This window comes from Lagopus muta, chromosome 1 (genome assembly GCF_023343835.1).
Source record: "Lagopus muta isolate bLagMut1 chromosome 1, bLagMut1 primary, whole genome shotgun sequence".
NCBI lineage: Eukaryota > Metazoa > Chordata > Aves > Galliformes > Phasianidae > Lagopus > Lagopus muta.
In genome coordinates, this window is record NC_064433.1 from 35,377,277 (window position 1) to 35,400,242 (window position 22,966).

Here is a 22,966-nt window from a genome sequence, read left to right on the forward strand (position 1 = left end):
AAGTGTGCACAGGCTCTGTAAGGACTGGATGACCTCACTGGCAACTCAGAATAAAAAGGAAGAAACGATGTGACAAGAGAATGTGGTATGAGAGGGTTTATCCATTTTATTGCCCATTGCGTAGTGAGTGAAGAGATAGTTGTGTTGTTACTGAAGTATTGATTTAATCAAGACATAGATCTTCAATCATGAATAAATTCCTGTTCATAATTATAGGCCTTGCTGTCACGTCTCACACTGGAAAGATACATTGTTCCTCTAAAGACATGACACCCTTAGTAGAAAAATGGGAACCTCATTGTCCATCCACAGATTTGTGCATCGTTTAGGAAAACTACAATTCCTGATGAAAACAGCTGGATACAATTTAGGAAAGTTCCTATTCATCACATTCTGGATTTGCAAAATAATGTATAAATCTGGCTTCCATTTCTCAACTCCAAAATGTAGAGTTGAAAAGAAGTGGCTCAAGATGAAAAGCTCAGGTTTTGATGGACTTGTAGGAATAAATGGTACTATCCCAACTGTAAGAGATGTATTGTGTCTATGAGACAAAGGAAGTAAGGAAACACTGAATTCATTTTATTTTCTGTTTTGCTTCACCTATATTTTCCCACCAATATATAAGTTTAGCCCTACTTCCTACTACTTATATTAGAACACAGGGCAATGAATCGACACAAAACAATAAAATGGAACGTCCTCAGAATGATTACAAGGACACTGATTGCGAGCTCGTTATAATTTGTGTTAGTAACACTCTTCTCTTGAGAACCATCTGCCTTTGTGAAAATGTTCACAAGTTTTACTACTGGTGTGTTTTGGTCTGCAAATTCGTACCCGATGTCTGTATCTTACATTTCATCCAACCAGTCACATGGCATTGCATCTGACTTAGCTACATAGTGATGTAACAAGATAAAAAAGAAAGCAAATCATGAACTTGAAACAGAAGCAAAATCATCTTTCCAGCTGGTCTTTCAAACACAGAATTAATTAGCAGAAATGAAGAATGGTTCAGAAAGGATTTGCTAGCAACAAGGGAATTCTATCCAAAACTCACAAAGGAACCGAAAAAGTCAATTAGCATGAGGAAGATCTGGTGAATTTTACTCTTCCCTCAATATGCTCTTTGTTTAGGACTGTTTGATGTCATTTTCCATGTCAGTTCTTGAAGAAAAAGGCTGCAAATTACCTGCAGTGCACGACGATGGGCCCTCGGGCAGGTGCTTCCAGCCTGTCCTCCTCTACATCCAGCATCAGCTGCAGCAGTGGCTGGGCACTGTCGGGTGTTTTGTGGTCAGGCCAGGATGTGTACCAGTAGTGTTTCACACTCCGAGACTGACTCCCTTGCTGGAAATAGCATCAAGGTTTTTTATGCATGCTTGTGGTGAGCAGTTCTTTTTATTTTTTCTCAATGTTATGGTAAGAGTGTCAAGAGAGATTTAACAATTTGCTTTTATTAGACTGAGGGGATACAACTGAGGGGAACAGACATGCTTCCAGGGACACAATTGTAAGCAAGGTTTGTGCACTAGAAATTTTGGCTGTTTTTCCAGGTATGTAAGCCGTGCTGAGCCCATTCTGTATTGTCACCCAGTTTAGACTCTCCAGCAGAGACTGTTGCTACTTCAACAAGCAAAGAAGGTAAATACAAGCTATAGTAACTTGTATGCTTCCAGCCTGGCAATATGGCTTTGATCCACACCTGGCAGTCAGAGCTGAACCAAATCTCCCCAAATCTCCCACGTCAAGCAAATCTCCCCAGGCCATCACTTATTTATTGCAAAGCTCCACTGGAGCTCGTGATGGAGTCCTATAGCACATAAGCATTATATGGGCAGTAACTTAGCATCATGGGAGCATCTGCCTTATTTTGCACAGTTAATGTTTAGTCAGAGCCATGAAACTATGAAGTTTTCTTTATGCACTTCTTATATTTTTAGTTTCTCAAATGGGCTATAGAGGTATCCTGCATATAACATGGACAGCTTATCATTTTTTGGCTGATGCTGTGGTTCTTTCATTAACTAAGATCCCTTTACTTCATCTTGGCAACACTAAAAGAGATTCAAAGCAAATTTAATTCAAGAGAGTGAAATCTGGACGTTTTTGAAGCCTTTTTTTTTTTATTGTCAGAATGATACAAAGCAGCAATATGATGTGTTCCACAGCTTTGGTCTCAATTATACCTTGCAGCTGCTTCACAGCTCAGTTACTTCTCTTGTAAAAATGTATGCTCTTTGAAAAAACAGTTTAATTTTATTTAAAATTGAAAACATAAAGCATTAGTAACAAAGCTTCTCAGATGCAGATTTTTACCTTTATTGTGAGCTGACGGACAGTATAGTTCTCACATTCTTGCACACTGTTAACAAGGACTTCAACCTTCCCATAGATTCCTCTTTTTTCTGGCCAATAGAGCACACACTTCTGGAAAGCAAACATTGGTCTTGTCAAGAAACCAGATTCTGGAGCCACATTAATTTTTACACAGAATTTCTTTGCCTCAAAAGTGCAGATGAATTCAACCAAAGCGTTACTGACAGTGGAAGCATTCCTAAATAAGACATCGTGGGCTTTTTAATTAAGGACTTAGGCCTGATTTTCAGGATCTGAGTTCTCAAATATGAATCTCTATCACTGAATGCTTACAACAGCTGTTTTTATTTTTAAAATCTCACTGAGGTTCAATTGAAGGAACTATTTTATATATTCAAAAATTGAGGATGATTTTTTTCCCCAAAACCTGAAGATTTATTAAGTTTACTCTTTCTAAAAGGGGTTTTCTCCTGAGTAAGATGTTCAGAATTTGTCCTGCTCTCACAAGGCTTTTTATCCTGTTTACTCTCCTGAGCCACGATAAAACAAAGCGTGCAGATGTGCCCTAAGTGCTTACTGAATTCAGCCATAAGTGTTTTGCCTGAGATGTCATCACATCACTATTATACACGGAACAGTCTTGCTACAGTTACACAAAATTAGATTGAGAATTCTTAATGACTCGGTAGTGTTGTATTATTTCAGCAGTGTATCTGACAAGAGTCTCCTGAAAGAATGATGAAATAGTATCTTAAGAGTGAACATTATTTTTCCCCTGCAATAGTTTATTTTCAGATCAACTGTAACTTCATATTCATTTCCACTGAAGTATCTCTATGCTTGAAAGCAAACATCCCTGTCATTTAAATACTTCCCTAAAAATAGATGCTCATTAAGTCACAAGTATAAAGTGTGTGAGAACCACATTTTTTGAAACAATGCTCATTTATTAAATTAAAACATAATGTCTAAAGAAAACATTCTCTTTAATATTCGACACAGATTAAAAACAAAACAAACAAACAAACAAAAAAAAACCCAAAAATCCAACAGTGAGAGAACAGACAGTCCTACAAGAACAGGAATCCCCCAAATTGTTTGCATTTCCTCAAAAACACTTGCTGAAGGAACAGTAGCTTACACTGCACAACAAAATGATACAATCTCTAATGCAATTAATTGCCATAAAACACAGCTCCCAGCAAATTCTGCTAAAAATGAGCCAGAAACACATCTGACTGTGTTCAAAGTAAATGCCAGGCTTTACCTCCAGGTGTGATCTTTCAGCTGCTGCTGATCCCACCAGCTGATAGAACTGAATGCAAACATCCCTGCTGTATAAATACTTCTCTAAAAATAGATGCCCATTACCTTTAGAGTGCAAGGTGTGTGACAGCCACGTTTTCTGAGATAAAGCTGGCCAATCTGGCTGGTTTCGTTCAAATCAGAGAGTTTCATTCAAATGGAGAGTTACTCGAACATCTTAAATTCGGTGTCTCCCCAAGGACACCAAGAATGGCAATAAAATACTCAGAAAACTGTATGAAAAAAAAGCATTCACCAGTTCCACAATCACCCCATGTGACACACAGCTATTATCATCCGCGAGATCTGCAATTCATGCCCCTCCCTGGGAGTGTAGTTTTCAGTGCTAATATGGGAAAAAGTCTAAATACACAATTGTACCCTGACAATCAACAATAGTTTGGTCAACCCCTGAGACTTCTTGATAAATGAAAGTATGCAATGCGGGCTACAAAGCCTTCAGGGTGTCCTGAAGTTTTTCTTGACTCTTTCCCAGAACTGTAACTGGCAGCTTGTGCTGGGTGGACAATGAAACGGGACCGTCCATTACAATAACTTTCATTTAACAGCCCATCTGCATTTAATGAGATACAATGGATTATTTTTAACACAGTCTCCATGAAGTTTTTTTAAAGTTCTGCTTGTTACTGCTTTAACAAACAGCTTGAAAATAGAGTTGGGACCAGACATGTAAGAAGCTATGTGGGGAAATTAACATTTTTGAAGGTTTATTTTAATAAAGGGATAAAGGCGAAGGTGGGAGGGATAAATAGATCAGATAGACAGAAAATAATATAGAAAATCCCAGGAGCATAAGAAAAAAAAATTGCCTCAAGCTATTACTTGAACCTAAAAGGAAATTCCACTGGTCCCAGGTCAGTGTATTTTAGACCTGGCCAAAAGCCAGAGGCAGTGGTTAAGAAGGCTGTTCCGTAACCTCATGTCTGTAGTCAGTAAAGGCTCATCGCCCACTGTATACACCTGAAAAATGGAATAATTCACTTGCTGTTATCATGATAGACCCCACTTTTTTTTCTTTTTGCTGGTCCTGTTCCTTCTGTTCTTACAGGCATCTTAGCGTTCCTTTAAGCACATTCATCCTTCACAGCACTTTCTAAATAGGTCACAGATTTGTGAGCTTGGGGTTGAATTCTCTACACAGTCAGCAAACACATAAGAGCTATGAGCAAGACACTTTAGAAGTTGCTTAAGCTAGAAAAAAATATCCTCAACCAACTTGCACGCCAGCAAGAAGCTGGGACTCTTCTTTCTTCTTGTAGAAAATCTCGACTTCCAACCATCTCTCAAATTCCCCCTCAGGTCGCAATTGCAGTGAGTAGCAATCTGCTGGTACTCTCAGCTAATGATTATTTATTTCTGACCTGGTGCCTGACCCTGGCACATTCCCTGGCCAGAGCAGGAAGTTCATACAACAAACAGCATCTCACATGACTTTTAATTTATTTTGGTCTTTTTTCCTGCCCTCTTTGACAGGGCCGTAGGCTTAGGTTCTCTTCATCCCCTGTTCTGCCTCCTTGCATCCCAGCCCTCCCAGCTGGGCTTTACATATCAGCTCTGGAGGTGGATCTCTGCGACTGAATGGGACCTGGCTCCACCTCGGATCAGGACTGGTACCTGCTGTTTGCCACTGTCAGCCTATGATCAGGAGCATGGAATTTTGAACTTGTCAGAAAGTGCTTCTGTTGCAGTCTGGTTCTCCCAGACAGCTCTGCTGAATGGAGGAAAGATTGCTCAGCTGATGGATTATTTACTTGCTTTACTTTCTCTGAATTTGAACTCTATGAACAAAATTGGTTTAACAATTCTCAGACATTTGTGAAGGTGCTTTCTTTCAGCTTCAGTTCTTACCTTGCTTATTTTTCCTTATGGCTGTGACAAGAAATTTATACATTAACAGCTTCTATCACCAGACAAACACACAACTAATGATTAATTAGGAGAAAGCTTCAGTTCCACAATCCCTTTTTACTCCTGCCCTCTATTTACTGCCAGTAACTCAAGCACGAGAGATATACTTTAGGAGGGATTGCATGATTTGCATTTATATACAAAAATCCTCAATGTTAGGACCTAATTTCTTAAGTTTTTCCAAAACCTGAGACATCTCAATGGTGCCGATACTCAAATTATGACTACTCTTTAAAGATGCTTATGTAAACTCTGCAAAAAGTACGGTTTCTGAATTCCAAAATCTATTTTGTTATGCATAGATAAGAATGCCTAGAGGCCAAGGGAAAAATGTTGCAGAAAGAGTGATATGAACTTTAAATAGTGAGTTAACAAGATTGTCCTAGATAATTTCTGACAACAAGATTTCCGTAATCTGAGTAGAATAAACATGCATTGTTTAAAGCATCTCTCAGTACTAGTCCTTTATTTTTGCAGAATGCTGCAAATACCTTTTATTTATGCTTCCCAAAATATGTTTCCTGATTTACAAGTATTGTTGCTAGTGTGTTTTAAAGTAAACAAGATGCATATTATCTGTGGGATACATAGCATGACTATGGTTACATTGCTCTGTTGTCTTGAATAAACAATCAGTAATATATGAAATTCACATGTCTTGTTGATAAAACTTTGTAAGAACATGTCTTATTAGAAGATTAGAGATGGCAACCTTTTGTGGGTCATTTAGCCCATTCATTAAGAGGTTAAAATGTCCTCTGGAGGTTACTACTGCTTTTTCCAGTTCTGGTGCCCCTAGCACAAGAAGGACATGGAGCTGTTGGAGCAGGTCCAGAGGAGGGCCACAAAGATGATCAGAGGGCTGGACCAACTCCCCCATAAGAGGCTGAGAGCATTAGGGCTCTTCAGCCTGGAGAAGAGAAGGCTCTAGGGAGGGCATATAGTGGCCTTCCTGTACCTGAAGGGGGCCTACAGGAAAGCTGCAGAGGAACTCTCTATAAGGGCACGTAGTGACAGGATGAGGGGAAATGGCTTTAATCTGGAAGAGGGCAGATTTAGACTAGATATCAGGAATAAATTGTTCACTGTGAGGTGGTGAGACACTGGAACAGGTTGCCCAGTGAGGCTGTGAATGCCCCCTCCATGGAAACATTTAAGACCAGGCTGGATGGGGCTTTGACCAACCTGGTCTGGACAGAGATGTCCCTGCCTATAGCTAAGGGGTTGGAACTAGAGGATCTAAAAGGTCCCTTCCAACCCAAACCATTCTATGATTCAGTGAGGTCACCTAGATTAGTTGAGATACATTTTCATTCATATTAATCCTAAAATTAGAGCCTAGAATTCCAAGTTTTTAAAATTATTTGTTCAAGTTGAAGTTCTCCTTTACAAGGGCAGGCATAAAGAGCTGAGGCCTTTTAGCCTGGAGGAGGCTTTGGGAAGACCAGATAGTGATCTTTCAATATCTGAAGAGATGCTATAAGAAAGAAGGGGACACATCTTTGCAGCATCTACAAGGGGAAATGGTTTCAAACTAAAAGAAGGGAATGTTTGACTGGATATGAGGAAGAAGTTTTTTACAATAAGTGTGGAGAGGCACTGGAACAGGTTGCCCAGAGAGGTGGTGGATGCCCCATCCTTGGAAACATTCAGTGTCAAGCTGGACTGGGCTCTGAGTAACTCAGTCTAGTTGTAGGTGCCCCTGTTCATTGCAGGGGAGTTTGATTAGATGGCTTTTAAGGGTCCCTTTTAATGCAAGCAATTCTATGATTCCTTTGCTGTGCACTCTCCTTGGACAGGCAGATTTCCAACCTGTTCAGACACTGTGTTCACTTGAGTAAAAGTTTCACAGATTCTGTTTAAAATGCTACAGACATCATTTATTATTATTATTCTTGCTTACAAATCAATTTTCATTTTTTGTAAGAGTTCAAAATGAAAAAGAACCCAAACAATAATTTTTTGTTCCATGTTTCCTCACACAGCTGAAATATAATAAATATTTTGCTTAGCACTCTACTTTCAAACTATGTTTTCATCCATTTTACAAAAAAATCTTATCACAGTGAGTCCTAACCATTTTTAATCTCAAGAAGGAACTAACTCCATTGGAATCTGTGTTTACAACCATTTTACACATTTCCCCTTCCTATGGCAAATTCATAACCTTGGTATATTCAACTAGGGCATTAATGTCCCAAATAATTATATTTATGCTAAGGACATAACTTTATTGATGAGCTTACTGTTTTCCATGTGTGTTTTGTTTCATTTTAGAGCTCCCTCTCTGTATGTTAGTTAGTACATTTTAGTACATTACAGCTGAAGTGCTGAGTGATACATCAACTGAGGAATGGGTCCTATACCTATGAATCTGATCTGGGGGTTTGTTTGTACAGGGCTATATGTGGAAAAGCACATGAACATGCTTTCAAGTATGAAGGCATGTGTGAATATTACAAATGCACCTCCCCGAAAATGAGAGGAATGCAGCAGACAGCAGAAAAAAATAATCAAGTGCTATTACATTAATTTTGTTCTTACCCTCTCCATAGGCAGCTAATACTTTAACAGTTAAATTAATGTGGTTGAGCTTAGCAGTTAGCCCAAATGTTTTCTTTTCAATAGCAGATCAAGGCCTAAGAATGAACGCGCTAATGGTGGGAGAGTTCCTAAGGTTTCTAGACAGGGCAGGACAGCTTGTGCAAACACAGCCTCTCTCTATAGCCTGGGAACTACTTGAGATTCCACCCCCCTTTCTATTAGGAGGAAATGACCACTGGCAGGCCACAACAATGCGGATAAACACCAGAGCTGAGGGACTGCGTAACTCAGGTAAACACAGGGCTTCCTGACACGTTGGAAATCACTGAGCATTTCTTTCAAGTCATTCTTCTTACACAGTGTCAGATGTGAGTGTTTAAACAGTCAGCATTTCCTCAGTGAAATACTTATTCTTTTGAGCAGTTACATCGGGGTGAGTTTCCTATATTTTCAGAAGTAATGCTTTTAATGTAGGCTTCTGGGGACTAACATGAAAAGTCTAGTTCAAAACTGCACCTGTTTTGGAAAGAAATCTCTGGATGTTCTCCAGCACCGATCTGTATTTCATATACACCTTTCTTAAAATCACCTGGATTTAAAGCCACTTCACGTTAGAAGTGCTTCATGTTTCACTGTGACAAAGAGTCAAACAGTGGTCAAATGCAGAAGGAAGGAATAGTATGTCGAACAAATCCACCTTTAAACTGAGCAGTGAGTTTGTGTGCCTTGGAAATGCACACACAGTCTTAGTCCCCTGATCTCTGAGACTGGGAACTTTGTCCGAAAAAAATCAATCTCTCTGCCATCACATTCAACTGAATTTAAAGTGCAGGGTAGTGAGTAAGGCAGAGGCAACATGGCCCTTGTGCTTACCTGAAAACATGCTGAAACATGGTAGAAACACCTGCCTGGAGTAGGGAAGAGCTACTTCATCTAGAGCTACTTCATCTATCAGTTTGGACACAAGAAAGAAGGTGAACTCTTTTACACCTGTCTCTCTTCTGCCACAAGCCCTATAAACCACTTCTGTAACTTTCAAACCCTCAAAATAGAGCTTTCTTTTGGTTGCAACTCTCCAAATCACAGGAGAGTGGTATTTATTCCTAGTGTGTGGCAGTAAAATCTGGCACTACCAAGGAAAGTCTGGCAAAAATGTACACAAATACTAGATCAAGCTATTAAAGATATAGTTGAGAATCACTGAAAGTCACTGGTTGTATAACAGGCAGCTAGATAGCCATTAGCCACTCAAATGCAATTGTCACCTGCAATTGGTGTTAAGGTAAAGAGCCATATATTTCCACTCCAGTTAAGTCTCCCCATAGTACTGGCATTTGGGAGACCAAACCATATTTCTGGGATGATCTAGATAATTTGTAGTATGTGGAATTATTAGAAAACTGTTGTTATAGCAAAGAGTAAACTTCAACCATGCCAAGAAACCTCTAATCGTAATACTACCCATTTGTACATCTATTCTTTACATAACAGAAAGTAATCAGCAAGAAGGCCCAGAAGCAACCAACAAGTAAACAAGGTGTTTCTTAATAAACTATGAACCCAACAGCACAGATTTCAAAAATGTAATTTCTTTTTCTTTTTTTTTTTAGTATGACTCTTCTGATGGCTGTGCAATTGCAACTGGTGGGTATGAGAACACTGACGTTTTTTACATTGCCCATTAACAGATATTTGAGGGCTGGTTATCTGCTGGTTTTCTTTCAAATCTGCTAAGGTTCATTCTATAGCATGCAGCACTATTGGAAAAATTTCTTGGTTTGGCTAATTGTCATACCTCATTTTTTTCTTTCAGCTTTGTGATCATAACAATGACAGGGCTGTCCTCTTGCCAAACCATCTGCCAGAAGTCATTCACAGTATTAATCATGGGTCCCTGTGTTGCAATGAATGCCTTCTCTTTACCTCCATATCCCTGGTTTAGAAACAGGCACAAAAACATTTACTTAAAATTCATGTTGTCAGTCAAAGTCACAGGTGAAGATTCTAAGCAGAAAGAGGAATCTGGAATTAAAAAAAAAATAAGTTATTTGAGCTGAAAGCAGTTAGAGCAACAGTAGAGCAGATCAGAAATTTTTCAGTAGAACAGTTTTTCCTCTGGGAACTACTGAGTCGATGAACTGAAATGATCCTAAGCATGCATCAGTCCCTCTCAAATTTCCCTGCTTACTTGGCTTCTTCTAGCTTATTCTATTCTGTGAGGTATTCGAGGTTTTATCATCCAATGGTACTTCAGTTCATGATTTATACTGCTGCAGTGTTTGCAAGATAGTTTACAGTCAAGATGCCATATTAAAAAAATGAGAAAAATAAAACTTTCCTCTGAATCTTCATGACAGGAAACAAGATTTTAAATGCAGGACTGTTTGCAGAGGCAAAGACTGTTCACTGCATCTTTGCTAAGGGCAAAGTACCTTTATGAGACCTTACAGGAGGGACAGCATCAGTGCAGGGAGTGCTGAGACACAAAGACAGGCTGAGTAAACAGTGAAGAACCAGAAGGGAGGGAAAGGCAGGAAGAAATAGGAAAAAAAGAGACTGCCTTTTTATTCTTCAGATGAAAAGGAGAACTTCTGAGTTCAGGCAGTGGCAGAATGCCCAACAGCAGTGCAGATTAAGAGCAGCCTGAAGAGAGAGAATGGAGATCTGCTTGAGGTGGTACGGGGCCCTCTAACCACAGCTATTCCTTTTGGGTAGCTTTCTCCCTGCTCGCACCCTTCTGCACTGTTATCCACTGTATGGAACAACAGGATAGATGCTCAACTGGTATAAACAGTTCTCCCTCTACTGACCAATTTGACTGAATGTAGTTTGTCAAAGACAGGTGTGTCAGGACCCCAGCCAGACTCATGATTTCATTTCTTGGGTTGGATTTTTTCTGCAATTGCTCACACTTCTACAAGTGACAGCAGAAGAAATCATGGTATTTTGGCTTTCAGGGTGATGGCATGAAGGACAGGGATATTTCACAGGACTCAAAGCACAGTCTGGCTGATGGATGAGTTGTGCTGTTACCCTTCAGAGACAACTGCACTGCTTATTTACAAGGTGATGTCCTTCATACAAAACACTGAAAGGACAGGATGTAAAATGAAGCAGAGTAAGAGGTGTAGTGGATGTGAAAATACATATTCATATCCTGCTATTTAATTAAGCAGCATTATTGTTGAGCTCAGAGGCCATAATTTCAGTTGCAGTAATATGTTCAACCCAGCTGAGGATCTCTAATCAAAATATTTGGTTTTCCATGTGAGGGACTATAGTCCTAAAACATTACTGAAGTATTTTCTTAGTATTGTCTGCCACATCCACTGTGTCACAAGAAAGCTCTGTGTGTGTGTCACTGAGGTATAGCTATCACTTAGAAATAATAATTTCCAACAATGTGCTAGTAAAGTGTACACATCATGCAACCATTCAATACAAGGTATAAACAGGTGAATAATGTGCATCTTGGTGCACACATGGATATTTAATACATCTGCTTACGATTATTTTCACAAAATTTTACAATATTTGTTTAATTAACTTGTGATTTCAGGAAAGTGAATTGCTAGAGTATGAAAAAGCCATGATCACTGAACTTGTTTGTAGATAACATGACTGCAATGAGCAATCATGGAGCTTATATTGCTGTTGACTCCGATCTTTTCTTTATCGAAATATTGATACGTCCTTCCTGTAAGGCAGTAAGACAACATAAAACAGTAAATACTGAAGTAAACAGGAACAGTAATGCATGTATTTCTTCATATTTTTAAATGTATTTGATAACCTTTTTCTTATTGCAACTATTTTAGCACATTGATGGCTGTGTGGTCTTTGGTACAAACAGCTCGTGAAATTATTTCTGTCACAGCAATGTAGACAAAAAGATTAGGATTTATCAATGAAGGCGGATAGGAATAAAGTGAGAGACACCTTGGCAAAAATGGCTATTCAGGTGGAAAATCAAATATTGTAACAAAAGCACAAGAATAGCGTTCATTTACTTACCCTAATGTAGTTAGCATTTATGTAGGTACTCAAGGAGTCAGATGGATTTTTTGGTTTCAAATACACTCTGCTTAGAGGATCTAAGAGCATAAGGAAGATGGAAATTGAAAAGAAAACCCATAATTAGAAGATTTCTATAAAGAATCAGAGACTCGTTGAAGAAAATAATCTATGGTTATTTGGGGTTGTCAAAAGCACTAACGCATTATGTATAAATTTTTTTCCACTACAAAAACTAATCACGGGAAACTAAGGACCAGTGCACGTTGCTGAGCTGTGTAGAAATATCTCACCTAACTGCAGACATCAAAGCAATGCTATCAGGTCCAGACAATGCTCAAGCATGGTCTAATCTGCCTGTGCTGAGTATCCAGCTGATCTGCCTACACTGTCTTTGAAACATGCCATTCATCTTTACAGGACACTAGATAAATATACCAAGTCCTTCAGATTCAGCACAGATACCTCTGCAGGAAGCTGTACTGTTTCAGTGACTACTTGGATTTAATTTAAGAAGAGACTCCTCTGTGTGGAGTGAAATCAGCCATGTTTTTACATCAATGTAATGTTCACTAAAAAAGCCTGGACTACGCAATCCCTATCCTTCCCTTTGTCCTGTGTTCTCTTTTGACAGTTTGGGAACATTTGTGTGTAACAGAGTGGAGAAAAAAAATATAGGAACATTTTCCTTTATCATCTTCCTTTCATTGTCTTGGATGACCTAGAATGGAATGAGGTGCAATTCTGGTATCTACAGAGCTAAGAGTTACTAAATTCCACCTGCAAACACATTTTTTGATTGCTCATTTGTGATGAAGTGATTCTCCTTTCAGAATTAAGGGCAGTAAATTCACAATCAGAAAGAGAAAACGAGGGGAGCGAGATGCCTACATTGCAGTATAGAGGCACACTTTGGCTACCTGGCTTTATTCACATCTTTTCTGAAAGAATACTGTTTTTTAAAAAAATGATACGGAAATATTTCTCTACTGAAAAATATTCTTCCAGCTGTTTCTTTAATTATTTAAGTAGAATCATCAGCTTTCTTTTGTTTTGGAAGCAGTCTCTGGAAAGCTCATTTGCAACGCAATTTAGACAAATATTCAAAGATTCTTAGATGGATGCTGAACTGGAGGGTGGTGAGAAAACTTCCTGTGCTACAGCAAAACCTGATATTTTCTTGTGTGACTTTTCACCATTTTTATGAAAAGACAAAAGTTTTGCAAATCAAAGGAAGAGAAGGGTGATCCCAAACATACTCATGCCATTTTATTCCTAGAGGTGAAAGGGACTTCTGGGGAAGGGAGTCGAGCCATTTCAGGACCCAGGCCTGAGTTCTGAATGTATATTTCATAAAATGGGCAAATGAATGAATGCCTTTTAATTCATAGTCTGTGCATGGAAATCTTGTCCTTTGTGTTAAAAGCACAACATGAAGACTGCTTAGCTTTTTTTTTCTCCCTTAACAATATGAAGGCAGGAAATCTCTCATTCCTTTTCAGCACAGAATGATTATTAGCCACTTCCACAAGTGCCTCAGGCTACGTGGCCTTGAAAAAACATTCATTTCCTCTAGTTCACACACTGCCTCCAACTCTGATACGGCCTGACCCCTACCTTAAAAAACCTCTTCCAAGCAGACTCAACATCCAGCTTAACCATACCTTGGGATAAATTCCTCTAGTATTGAGGATCAGCTAAATCAGTCACAGAATTTATGAAACTCTCCCAATTCCAATCAGATAAGGAAAAGCTGTTTTAGAATAGCGATCTTTTATAAATTAAGTCTTGATCACTTCTGAAATAGAAAATTGCTGTACACTTAGCTCAGAAATGAGGAACACCTGAGCACTGCTCAAGATCCAGAGCCACTGCACAGTCATTGCACACAAATGGAAGCAATTAGCTTACTCCTGAATGACAACTACCTTGGAGGTAATCATCTTTTCCTCAAGGACGGCAAAGCCTGAGAGTCTGAAGCTACGGGAGAAAGACAGACGGTGGGTGCAAGGCTGAATTCATCAACATGTGTAAAACATCTTGAAACGCAGCAAGGCTGTTAAATACTTGGAATTGCCAATAAAAAATGCCACCTACAATAATGACCGTGCCAAAGTTACTGCTGTTTTCTTCCATACGTCCAGGAAGTCTGGGACAGTTTTCTCATTAAGGCACTGGTTAATGCAGAAGAGGCTTCCTTTAACTCCATCTTTAACAAATTAATACTGGTATGAATTTACCAGGCTCGAGGGAGTTAATGATCTGCAGCTTGTCCCCATAAGACTAGCCCATATAGGGATCACATTATAGCATGGCTGGCACTGCCAGACAGCTTCCCCTATGCTGTAAACACTGGAGTTTCATCCACAGCAAGAACATTGCTTCGTCATGAAGACCCCCAGCTTCATCCCATTGCACAAGCTCTATCCTACTTGAGTTCGTTTTTTTCGTCTTTCATTTAGACTGCTACTATGTGCTAAATTCTTTAGAGCATGGGTATGTTTGTTTTTGCAGTATTTGCAAGATAAGTCACTTGTTTGCCTTAGATCAGTTCTAGTTACCTCACTGACAGTAGGACGGAAAAAGTGTAAGAAGGGTTGTCCCTATGTCATTTCTCTTTTTTGGGTAGGAAAAGAAGCTGAATATGTTTTGGGGCAGACTGCTGTCCCACTCGCAGCCCAAAACAGTCAGATAGCTTTTAGATATCAAAACATTTTGAAATTCACTCCTGTTTTGCTTGGTTTTGTTTGCAGTCTCTAAATCAAATACGAGTACCGATATTCTTTGATAAAGATTGCAACACAGGACAGAGAAGAATCCACACTGTATCCCCAATCTATGCCAGCTGGGGAATAAGCTATTAAACTTGCAAGTATCATAACTACCTCAAAACAATTCATATACACAGTACCTGTAAACTACACTGAATTTTTTAATTTTGACTGAATCATGTTCCAGCACTTCCATTACAGTCCAAGATTTCCCAAATCTAACTGATTTATGGTGGTGAGTGCTTCTGCATTTTAAAACTTGCTTCAGCATTAGAAAATAATTTCACTGATGCAAAGGGAATTTTTCTTAATTTCTAAAAATAAGGTATGCCAAATACCCACTTATGCTATTAACTAATATTAATTAATCAATTACAACGCCATTGACAAATATAGTAGTTACAATAGCGGTGACTACAACTAGAACACATTCTGTCAAATCACGTGAAAATACAGAAACCCTTTGATGAAAACACGTTAAATTTGCCTAAGAGCAAACTTTTTTTTTTATATACTGTTACGCAAATATGATTTTTATCTTTTGCCTCTGAGAGCCTGTTGGGAATCCTATGGCCTTCACAAGGAAGCAGGAGTGGAGCAAATAAGACACCAGGGAGCTCAAAAATTCTCAACATCAAGAGAATGGTTTCCCAGCATCTGCCTATAAGCTTATGTAAGAGATTGCCTTGTTCACGTGATTTAGATTTAAGTTTCCCCTTGTCTTTAAATGGAGTGTCACAGCCAGTTTTAGCACAAGCAATTCAGGAACAGCATGTGTATTTGTGGACCTGACCCACCAGCTGCTTTGCATCTTCATGTTACTGTCAGTCTGCTCTTCTGCAGTGACTGCTTTCATGCATGCTCTTGCCTTGAGTGTTCTTTATAAGAAAAAATAAGGAGTGATGCCCAGGTATGTTGGATGTATGTCACACACAGATACCCACTCAAACAGTGTTAAGCCACTTGTTCCTCTGTGAGCAAAATCCCACACCTGCTCTGAAGCACCACAGCAATCCTCCTTCTAGCTTGAGGTGGAAAAGTGGAGTAGAAAGGGGAAGAAACACATGTGTTTGAAGCTGACTGCATGCTGTGAGGACATGTGTTAGGGGCTGCAGGAAACAGCTGGTGAAGGTGTGAAATAAGATGGTAAAGAGGGAGCATCAGGGCTGGTTTTCCACTACAGGGATGTAACTGTGATAGAGCCTGGGGTAGGACTAGCAACAGAGGAGGCCAGAATGCTGAGGGGATGGCAGGGGAATGCAGTCAAAGGTATGGAGAGGGCTTTCACAGGACTAGTGAGTGGCATCTCAGTCAGTGGGATGGATAAAGAAACAGTGACCCCAAGGAGCAGTCCAGCGACTTGTCTTTTCCTCACTGGATGTATTAGCATATTAATATATAGCAAATAACACTCAAAACTTACAGAGAAATCCTAGCGTTTGTATATGAATGTTGGCTATACCACACTGCAAACAAAATATCTTTCATAGAAATGCAATGTTTCCTGCACTTTGGAGTTCTCCATGTATAACTGATTTCAGCAGGCAGTAATTTTACTCATGCTGGTGCCTGCCTGGGTAGTATCTACTAACACTAGCCTGCCCCCATGCTCCCTGTGACAGAATTATCTGTGCTGAAGTTATCTCTTAGAAAATGAGAACATCCCAGTGCAGAGGGTGGAGCAGGCAGGATGGGGCATTTTTAGAGATAATCCATCAATTCCAACATCACTTGTTACCACAAGTGACACACCAGTGCTGGGAATGGAAAAGCTGACATGGGTGCACTGAGCAGTAGGTTGATATCATCTGAGCAGGAAACCAGAAGGACCACTCTATTTAATGGTGCTGATTGTTTCCAAGCCCTTTTGGACTGGATGTGGGTGTGTGAGTATTTATTATGAGCATGTGCCTCGCTCCTCAAAATATCTCCTTTGAACATGCTTGGTGCTAACACACACCAGACCTTTTGATTTCTGTCAACAAGGGTTACAAAGCGCCTGTCAAAGAGTAGCTGTGATGCACATCAGCAGTGAGCTTTGACTGAAAATGTGCCTTCGAGTCAGCTGTGCACCCTGACTGGCTGGAAGTGAGAACATGAAGGCATTCTAACTCTCAAAACTCATAAGCATCAACAAAGGCCCAGCTGTCATAACCCAATTCAGAACACATGCAGCAGTGAAGCAGGTCTTCCCGCACTCATGAGGTGCTCCTGAAGGTGAACCTGATGCTATAGGCACTGTAGGAAGGGAGATATCTTTCTAGAAATGTTGCTCGTCAGGCAAAGGCAGGCTTGGGTGATAACCTGGCTCTATTGCAGTCAACAGCAAGCTCCTGTTTTCGTCAAAGGGGTCAGGATTTCAGCCTCTGTGCATACCCTGTTGATGCTGATCCAAACTGTTGGGGCTACTTAGTTTTCTAATTCCTTGGTAATTGATAACTTTCATTCAATTGCTTTCACCTATTTAATTCCCTTCAACATTCCTCTGTTTTACTCAGCTTCATACAGCTATCTGTTGATATAGATGAACTGACCTTGAAGTCAGTGGGAATTTTGCTGGTGGCTGAAAGGAAACAAGGACTCAACACAATGCATTTTTTTTCCCCAACTATGTATCAAATCACATTTCTGAGGCTAATCAAGCAGTTGAAGGCCATCATTTCTCATTCGACTGCAAGGTCTTAGGATGGTGTAAGCAAATTACAGTGCATACAGGCTCACTGGGAGAAATCTGGTCATTCAAAGTGTGTGAATTTGCATGACTGACATGTAGCATAGTCCAACAAGGACATTATAGAAATTACTAGAAAGCAGTTTCCTAGTGAATAGAACATGCTGTAATTTAAAAAAGTATTCTTCATTCCAAATGCAAAATTGTGTTTATATTTTGTTGCGGGACAGTTCCTAAAAATTTAGGATCACTGAACTTTTCCACTTCAACACTATTAAATGATTAATAAAAGAATTGGAATATCTTGGCATCCCTCCCCAAAATGGTATAAAAATAGTTCAATTTCAGAGAAATCTCTATTTTGGAGGAAAACTATTCCACTGAAAAGTTTTCAGTCACCTCTAATTATAACAAACCAATTGTTACTATGACAGAAATAAATAATTTGGGCTGATGAGAATACAGACGCAGTATAGCAAAGCAGTAGCAAGTTTACAGCAACAGTGAAGAAGCACTATGTTCTTATAATGTAAATGTGTTTCCACAAAGCCATGCAGTGCATGGAGAAGAAAAATAGTTAAAACAAAACAAAGTGGACTCAGAAAGATGGAAGTCCATTATGAGAAAGGATAGGATGCAATTTCTCTTTTAGTCTGGTCAACTTAATGTAAGACACAATGTCTGCTAGTTTGACCCAGCTAGAGAGAATTCAGTGAGGGGCTGCACTCTGCTCAATGGTGCAGGCTTTGATACAGGCAACAGCCTCGGTCCTCTCACTCTCCAGATCAGGGGAGCTGCTATGAGGCATGGCATATCCATCTCAAACTGTTTGCCTGAGCTGTCCTCTAGATTAAAATCAGCATACACCTAGGCTGCATTTCAGCACGTGGTTGGGATGCAGCCAAAGCGTGCATCTAATGACTAAGGTATCCAGGCAGAATCCTGCACCGGTCAGTCCCCCAGAACTGGATTTTTGCTTGCTTTCTGCATAGACTAAAAAGACACTTATGAATAGGTGCACAGCAATCAAAGATAAGGACAACTAACTGTTCATGGCAGTATGTTCTCAAAGCAGACCGAATTTCATAGTAGGGCTAACTCACTTACTTGGCAAAATTGTTTTATAGCGGTTTTTAGTTCCATGACTCGGGATGTCAATTTCTTTGGGATCCACAAAATTCATTGGTATTTCCTATAAAAAATAAATTAAATCAGATTGGTGTTTCCAAAGGAACTGTACAGGAAATTATCCCCAGAAGGCCATCTGCTGTTACACAACTGTCTTTTGACATCAAAGTTATTAAGAAAAAAGTGGTTCCCACCTCAAGTCTGTCAACACCCTTCCTTTAATAAACACAGGAGTTGCATACTGAAAGGGTGACTTCCAAGGAACACTTCTGATGAATTATTAAAGTCAAGGTTTTTTAGAAGATTAGGAGATATGCTAGAAAACACAATAGTACTAGAAAAGTGGAGTTGAAAAGTGCAGTATCATAGCAGGAAAGAACAGCATTTTGTATGAATGGACTAAGAGCTTTCAAGATAATTAAATAATATATTACTATATATATTTAAATTTTGTGCAAAGCCCTTAACAACATCAGTTAAAGATCCTACTTGCTTTTTACAGCAATGATTAGGCCTCTGCATGCAGTAACTCAAAAGTGTTAAAAAAAAAAAAAAAAAAATATCTATTTGCCTTGATTCTCATTGTGAATTTTTATCCTCTGAACCACATTACCTCCCTTACATCTGAAGTTGTGAAAATAACTGATGTGACAATTTGACTTACAGTTCATACTGAAAAACAATTTGAAAAAAAAAATAAATAAAAATACTCCTAATTTACATTGAAGAAAATGCTTCACTTGGTCTAAGGGGGAGGAAGAGTCATTTGATTTTGAGGTCTCAAAATACTGTTAGTGTTCTTACGGTTGAATGAAAAACAAGCAAACAAACTTTGGAAATGACAAAATGAAACTTCTTCTCTTCCCTTCCCTCCTCCCATGATTGACATTTACCAGCTAAAACATGAAAGATGTTTCAGTTGATTCAAATCTTCATTTTTTCCCCAATTTATTTTGTTTTTGGCCAGTGCTGTTTAAATTATCTTAGCGTAAGATGGAACATGATCTTTGTTAAATTAATACGTAACAGTAATTTCTGGAGATTTCAGAATTCTGTTATTAGCCTGGGAAATTTATCCAAAGAGATAGTGGCATATTACATAATTGCCTCTTGCAGACACGAGGAACTTGAGGAGGCACAAAAGGTACATTCTTACTCTGTACAGTGTGGACTTCTTTTGACTTGCACCACTGGAAAATTTACTCAAATATTTTCCTCCAAAATCAGCCAGTTTCTAAATCCAGAGACCAAGACCTGACCAGGACGTTAGCAAAGATCAAATGCATGGCCACCATTCTTCAGACACATGGCTCCTGTGTGCTTTTGTGAGACAAACAGGGACATGGCTCTGTTTCTTTCTAGATCTCTTCCTTGCTCTTCTACTGAGTTCTCAACAGAATGAGTCTCTGCCTCTTTTTTCAGACTAGTAAAAACCATGCTGCTAAAATCTCTTTTTGTTGCAGATTCAGTTCCATTTCCCTGCACTGCCATCCATGCGATGCCTGTGCTAAGGGTAGGATCTTAGTTGTAAAGCTCCACTCCTGCATAAATCTCATCTAACTCCTCCAGGTCAAACCATCTCTTCCCTGTCCTACTTCTGATGCCCCTTCCTTCATACTCACTTCCTTTCCCCTTTTGTACCCATGTCTATCCTCTTCCCAGTAGTCACCTGTATGAGGATCTTCTCCTTGACCCTTGGGCTCTGAAGGGTGCCAACTAGTATGGGTTGTGAGCACCTTGCACTCACCTAGTGGCTGAGACTCACTGGTCCAGTAAACTCAGTGTTAACATCACTGGTGCTCTGCTTCTGAAAGATTTTATTGCTGGACTGAACAACAAGAGAGGGCAATACGTTAAGCTTCTGTCTAACAGAATCTATGCTGGTTATCTGAAGAGTCTAGAAAAAAGATGTGAGGAAGGGCCTGCACAAGTGATTATTGTCAGTGGGGCTTTTCCAGTCACCTAGATGTCTACTTGTTGATGCCTCTTGGAATTTTAAAATAGTTCATTAGTTTGGCCAGTTACTGACAGATGGAGAAATGCTAGCAAGCTGAAAACAGGAATGCATTTCTTTGGCCAACAATGTCAATTAATAATATTAATTACTTACATCCTGTAAACACTCTGTAGTCAGTGGGCTCCTCCCAGTATTAAGTACTTATGAGGCCAAGGGCACAGACAGAAATCTGCCAGTGCACTATGGATCTCAGCCACAGATAGGTCACTTATTCCAGAATAAAATTCAGGAGTTGATGAGGAAACCATCCTGCTAGTGGGGGGATAGATAAACCCAGCTGATTGCAAAACGCATGAATTTTGTGTGAATAAGCACACAAAATCTGTAGGTAACTAGACAATGCACATCAAGCTGTTTTACATAAATGTATGATATTTTAAAATAGAAATTTATAAGCTGAAGGCTGTTGCACTCGTGTAACTATAAATTCATATGCACGTAGGCTTTTGTTCTTGAGCTCCTCCACCTATCGGGGTGATAATGTTCTAATAACAGGAATTTTGGTTCATGTTTGGCTTCTCAAATGCTACATCTATTCATGCACATAAACAGATATGGTCTTGGGTCTCTGAGAGCATTCCAGAAAATTTGGCAAAATTTAGGAAAATGGAGGCAATCCAGTTAAGGATTTGCTATATTCATACCTCCTTTTTGATGAGAGCCAAGTTTTACAGATTCAACTATCTCACTCTTTCCCATACAAAACTGCCCTTTCTGAAATTCCAGTGTTTCAAGAACTGAAATTTCTCCGTTCCATCACCAAGTTCTGAAGTTCTTGTAAGTAGTAGTAAGCTACTAAGCAGATACTTGCTGGATAATTTATGTTTCTTCTTCATTGCAAATCAGGTATTTGAGTAAAAATATCCAAACTTTCTGCTAACCAAAAAGAAAACAAACAAACAAAAAAACAACAACCCAACAACCAAAAAAAAAAAAAAAAAACAAACAGAAGAAAATAGCATTTTTGTCTTAATAAATATTGTGCAAAAATATTTTGAACATTTGGTACTGACAATTAAAAAGTAGAACTAATACCCCTCTATAATGGTAATTAAAATAATTCTTTAAACCAAGTGTAACTCAAAAGATATCATCTTTCAGTTTTCCATTGAAAACTTCGAACATCATTCCTCAATTTTCAGCACAGTTGGACTGTTTTCATGGGAAATGGTAATTTTAGTCTCAAAAAGACTTTCTTGTTGTATTTTCTTAGCTACTTAAAACAAGCTGACTGAGCAGAATGAGTGAGGGTTATATATTGTGTTCTTTATATGCTTAACATTTCTACTAAAGCTATTATCTGTAGCCAGGAAGACATTAGACAGACAGTGTACAGCAGCCTCATCTTAAAAGACGTTCAAAAAAAATCTAAGACTGGAACAGAAAAATCGTGATCTTCAATATAATTCTCTGGAGATATGGAATGGCCAAAGTTGCATTGTGTCCTACTGAAAGAAGGATAAAATATGAGTATCAGTTGATCCAAAACCAAGCAGGGATGTTGTGTGAGTGGATCTGGGTACATGAGATTCTATGAATAGGCCAGCTTGTTAGGATACAGTTCATAGAGACACGGGAACTTAAAACATGAAAAAATTGTTTCTCCAAACCTTCCAGCCTAAGCCACAGAATGACAGAAAATGGACGATATAAATGGTGGTAAAAGAATGTTGGATGCTTAGAATTTTTTCCATGTGCAGGCTAACCAGTTGCTAGTAAAACAACTTAGCGATTTATTTTTCCAAAGCAAATGACTTTCACACTAAAGCTCGTCTCTTTAAAAGAGAGAAAAAAAAAAAAAAAAGCTGGACTGTTTCATAGGGATGCAATCATTCATATTGAAAACTAGTCTTAGATGAAACTCATCATTTATTTCACCGACTCACATCCTCAGACTTTTAATAAGAATTGAAAGCCTTCTATGTCTTTGTTAGACCTGTGTCAGTCAGTCACAGTCTTCCAGTCTTCCCCTTCCAGTCACTCAGGTGCACTGTCCCTGGTTTAGCCCTGCCTTCCTACCAGGTACTCAGTCACTGCTTCAAGCCATGACTTAGCATTTCCACTACAGTTTGGTTTGGCAGATCTTGCACCCTCTGATAGCAAGCTTTCTGAGAGAACTGTAACAATGGTATGAGCCTTTCTTTGTTTTGAACTGGCCACCCCAGAGTGTTCTTTTAGCAAAAAACACAATGAATATTCATCCTTGTTTACTTTCTCAATACTGATGGTTTTATAGGCTTCCATTAGAACTGCTTTCCTAGTCAG

General features: G+C 39.1%; 1 protein-coding gene across 1 annotated transcript in view; it reads right to left on the bottom strand.

Moving 5' to 3' along the window:
• The window catches only part of PTPRR (protein tyrosine phosphatase receptor type R), a 145,040-nt gene that overhangs the window by 9,670 nt on the left and 112,404 nt on the right, over window positions 1–22,966 (bottom strand). The window contains exons 8-12 of the mRNA XM_048941154.1: window positions 18,664–18,748; window positions 12,115–12,194; window positions 9,896–10,033; window positions 2,323–2,433; window positions 1,196–1,353 (exon numbers count right to left, since the gene is read on the bottom strand). Of these exons, the coding sequence (XP_048797111.1) occupies window positions 1,196–1,353; window positions 2,323–2,433; window positions 9,896–10,033; window positions 12,115–12,194; window positions 18,664–18,748 (572 nt within the window). The remainder of the gene's footprint in view (window positions 1–1,195; window positions 1,354–2,322; window positions 2,434–9,895; window positions 10,034–12,114; window positions 12,195–18,663; window positions 18,749–22,966) is intronic.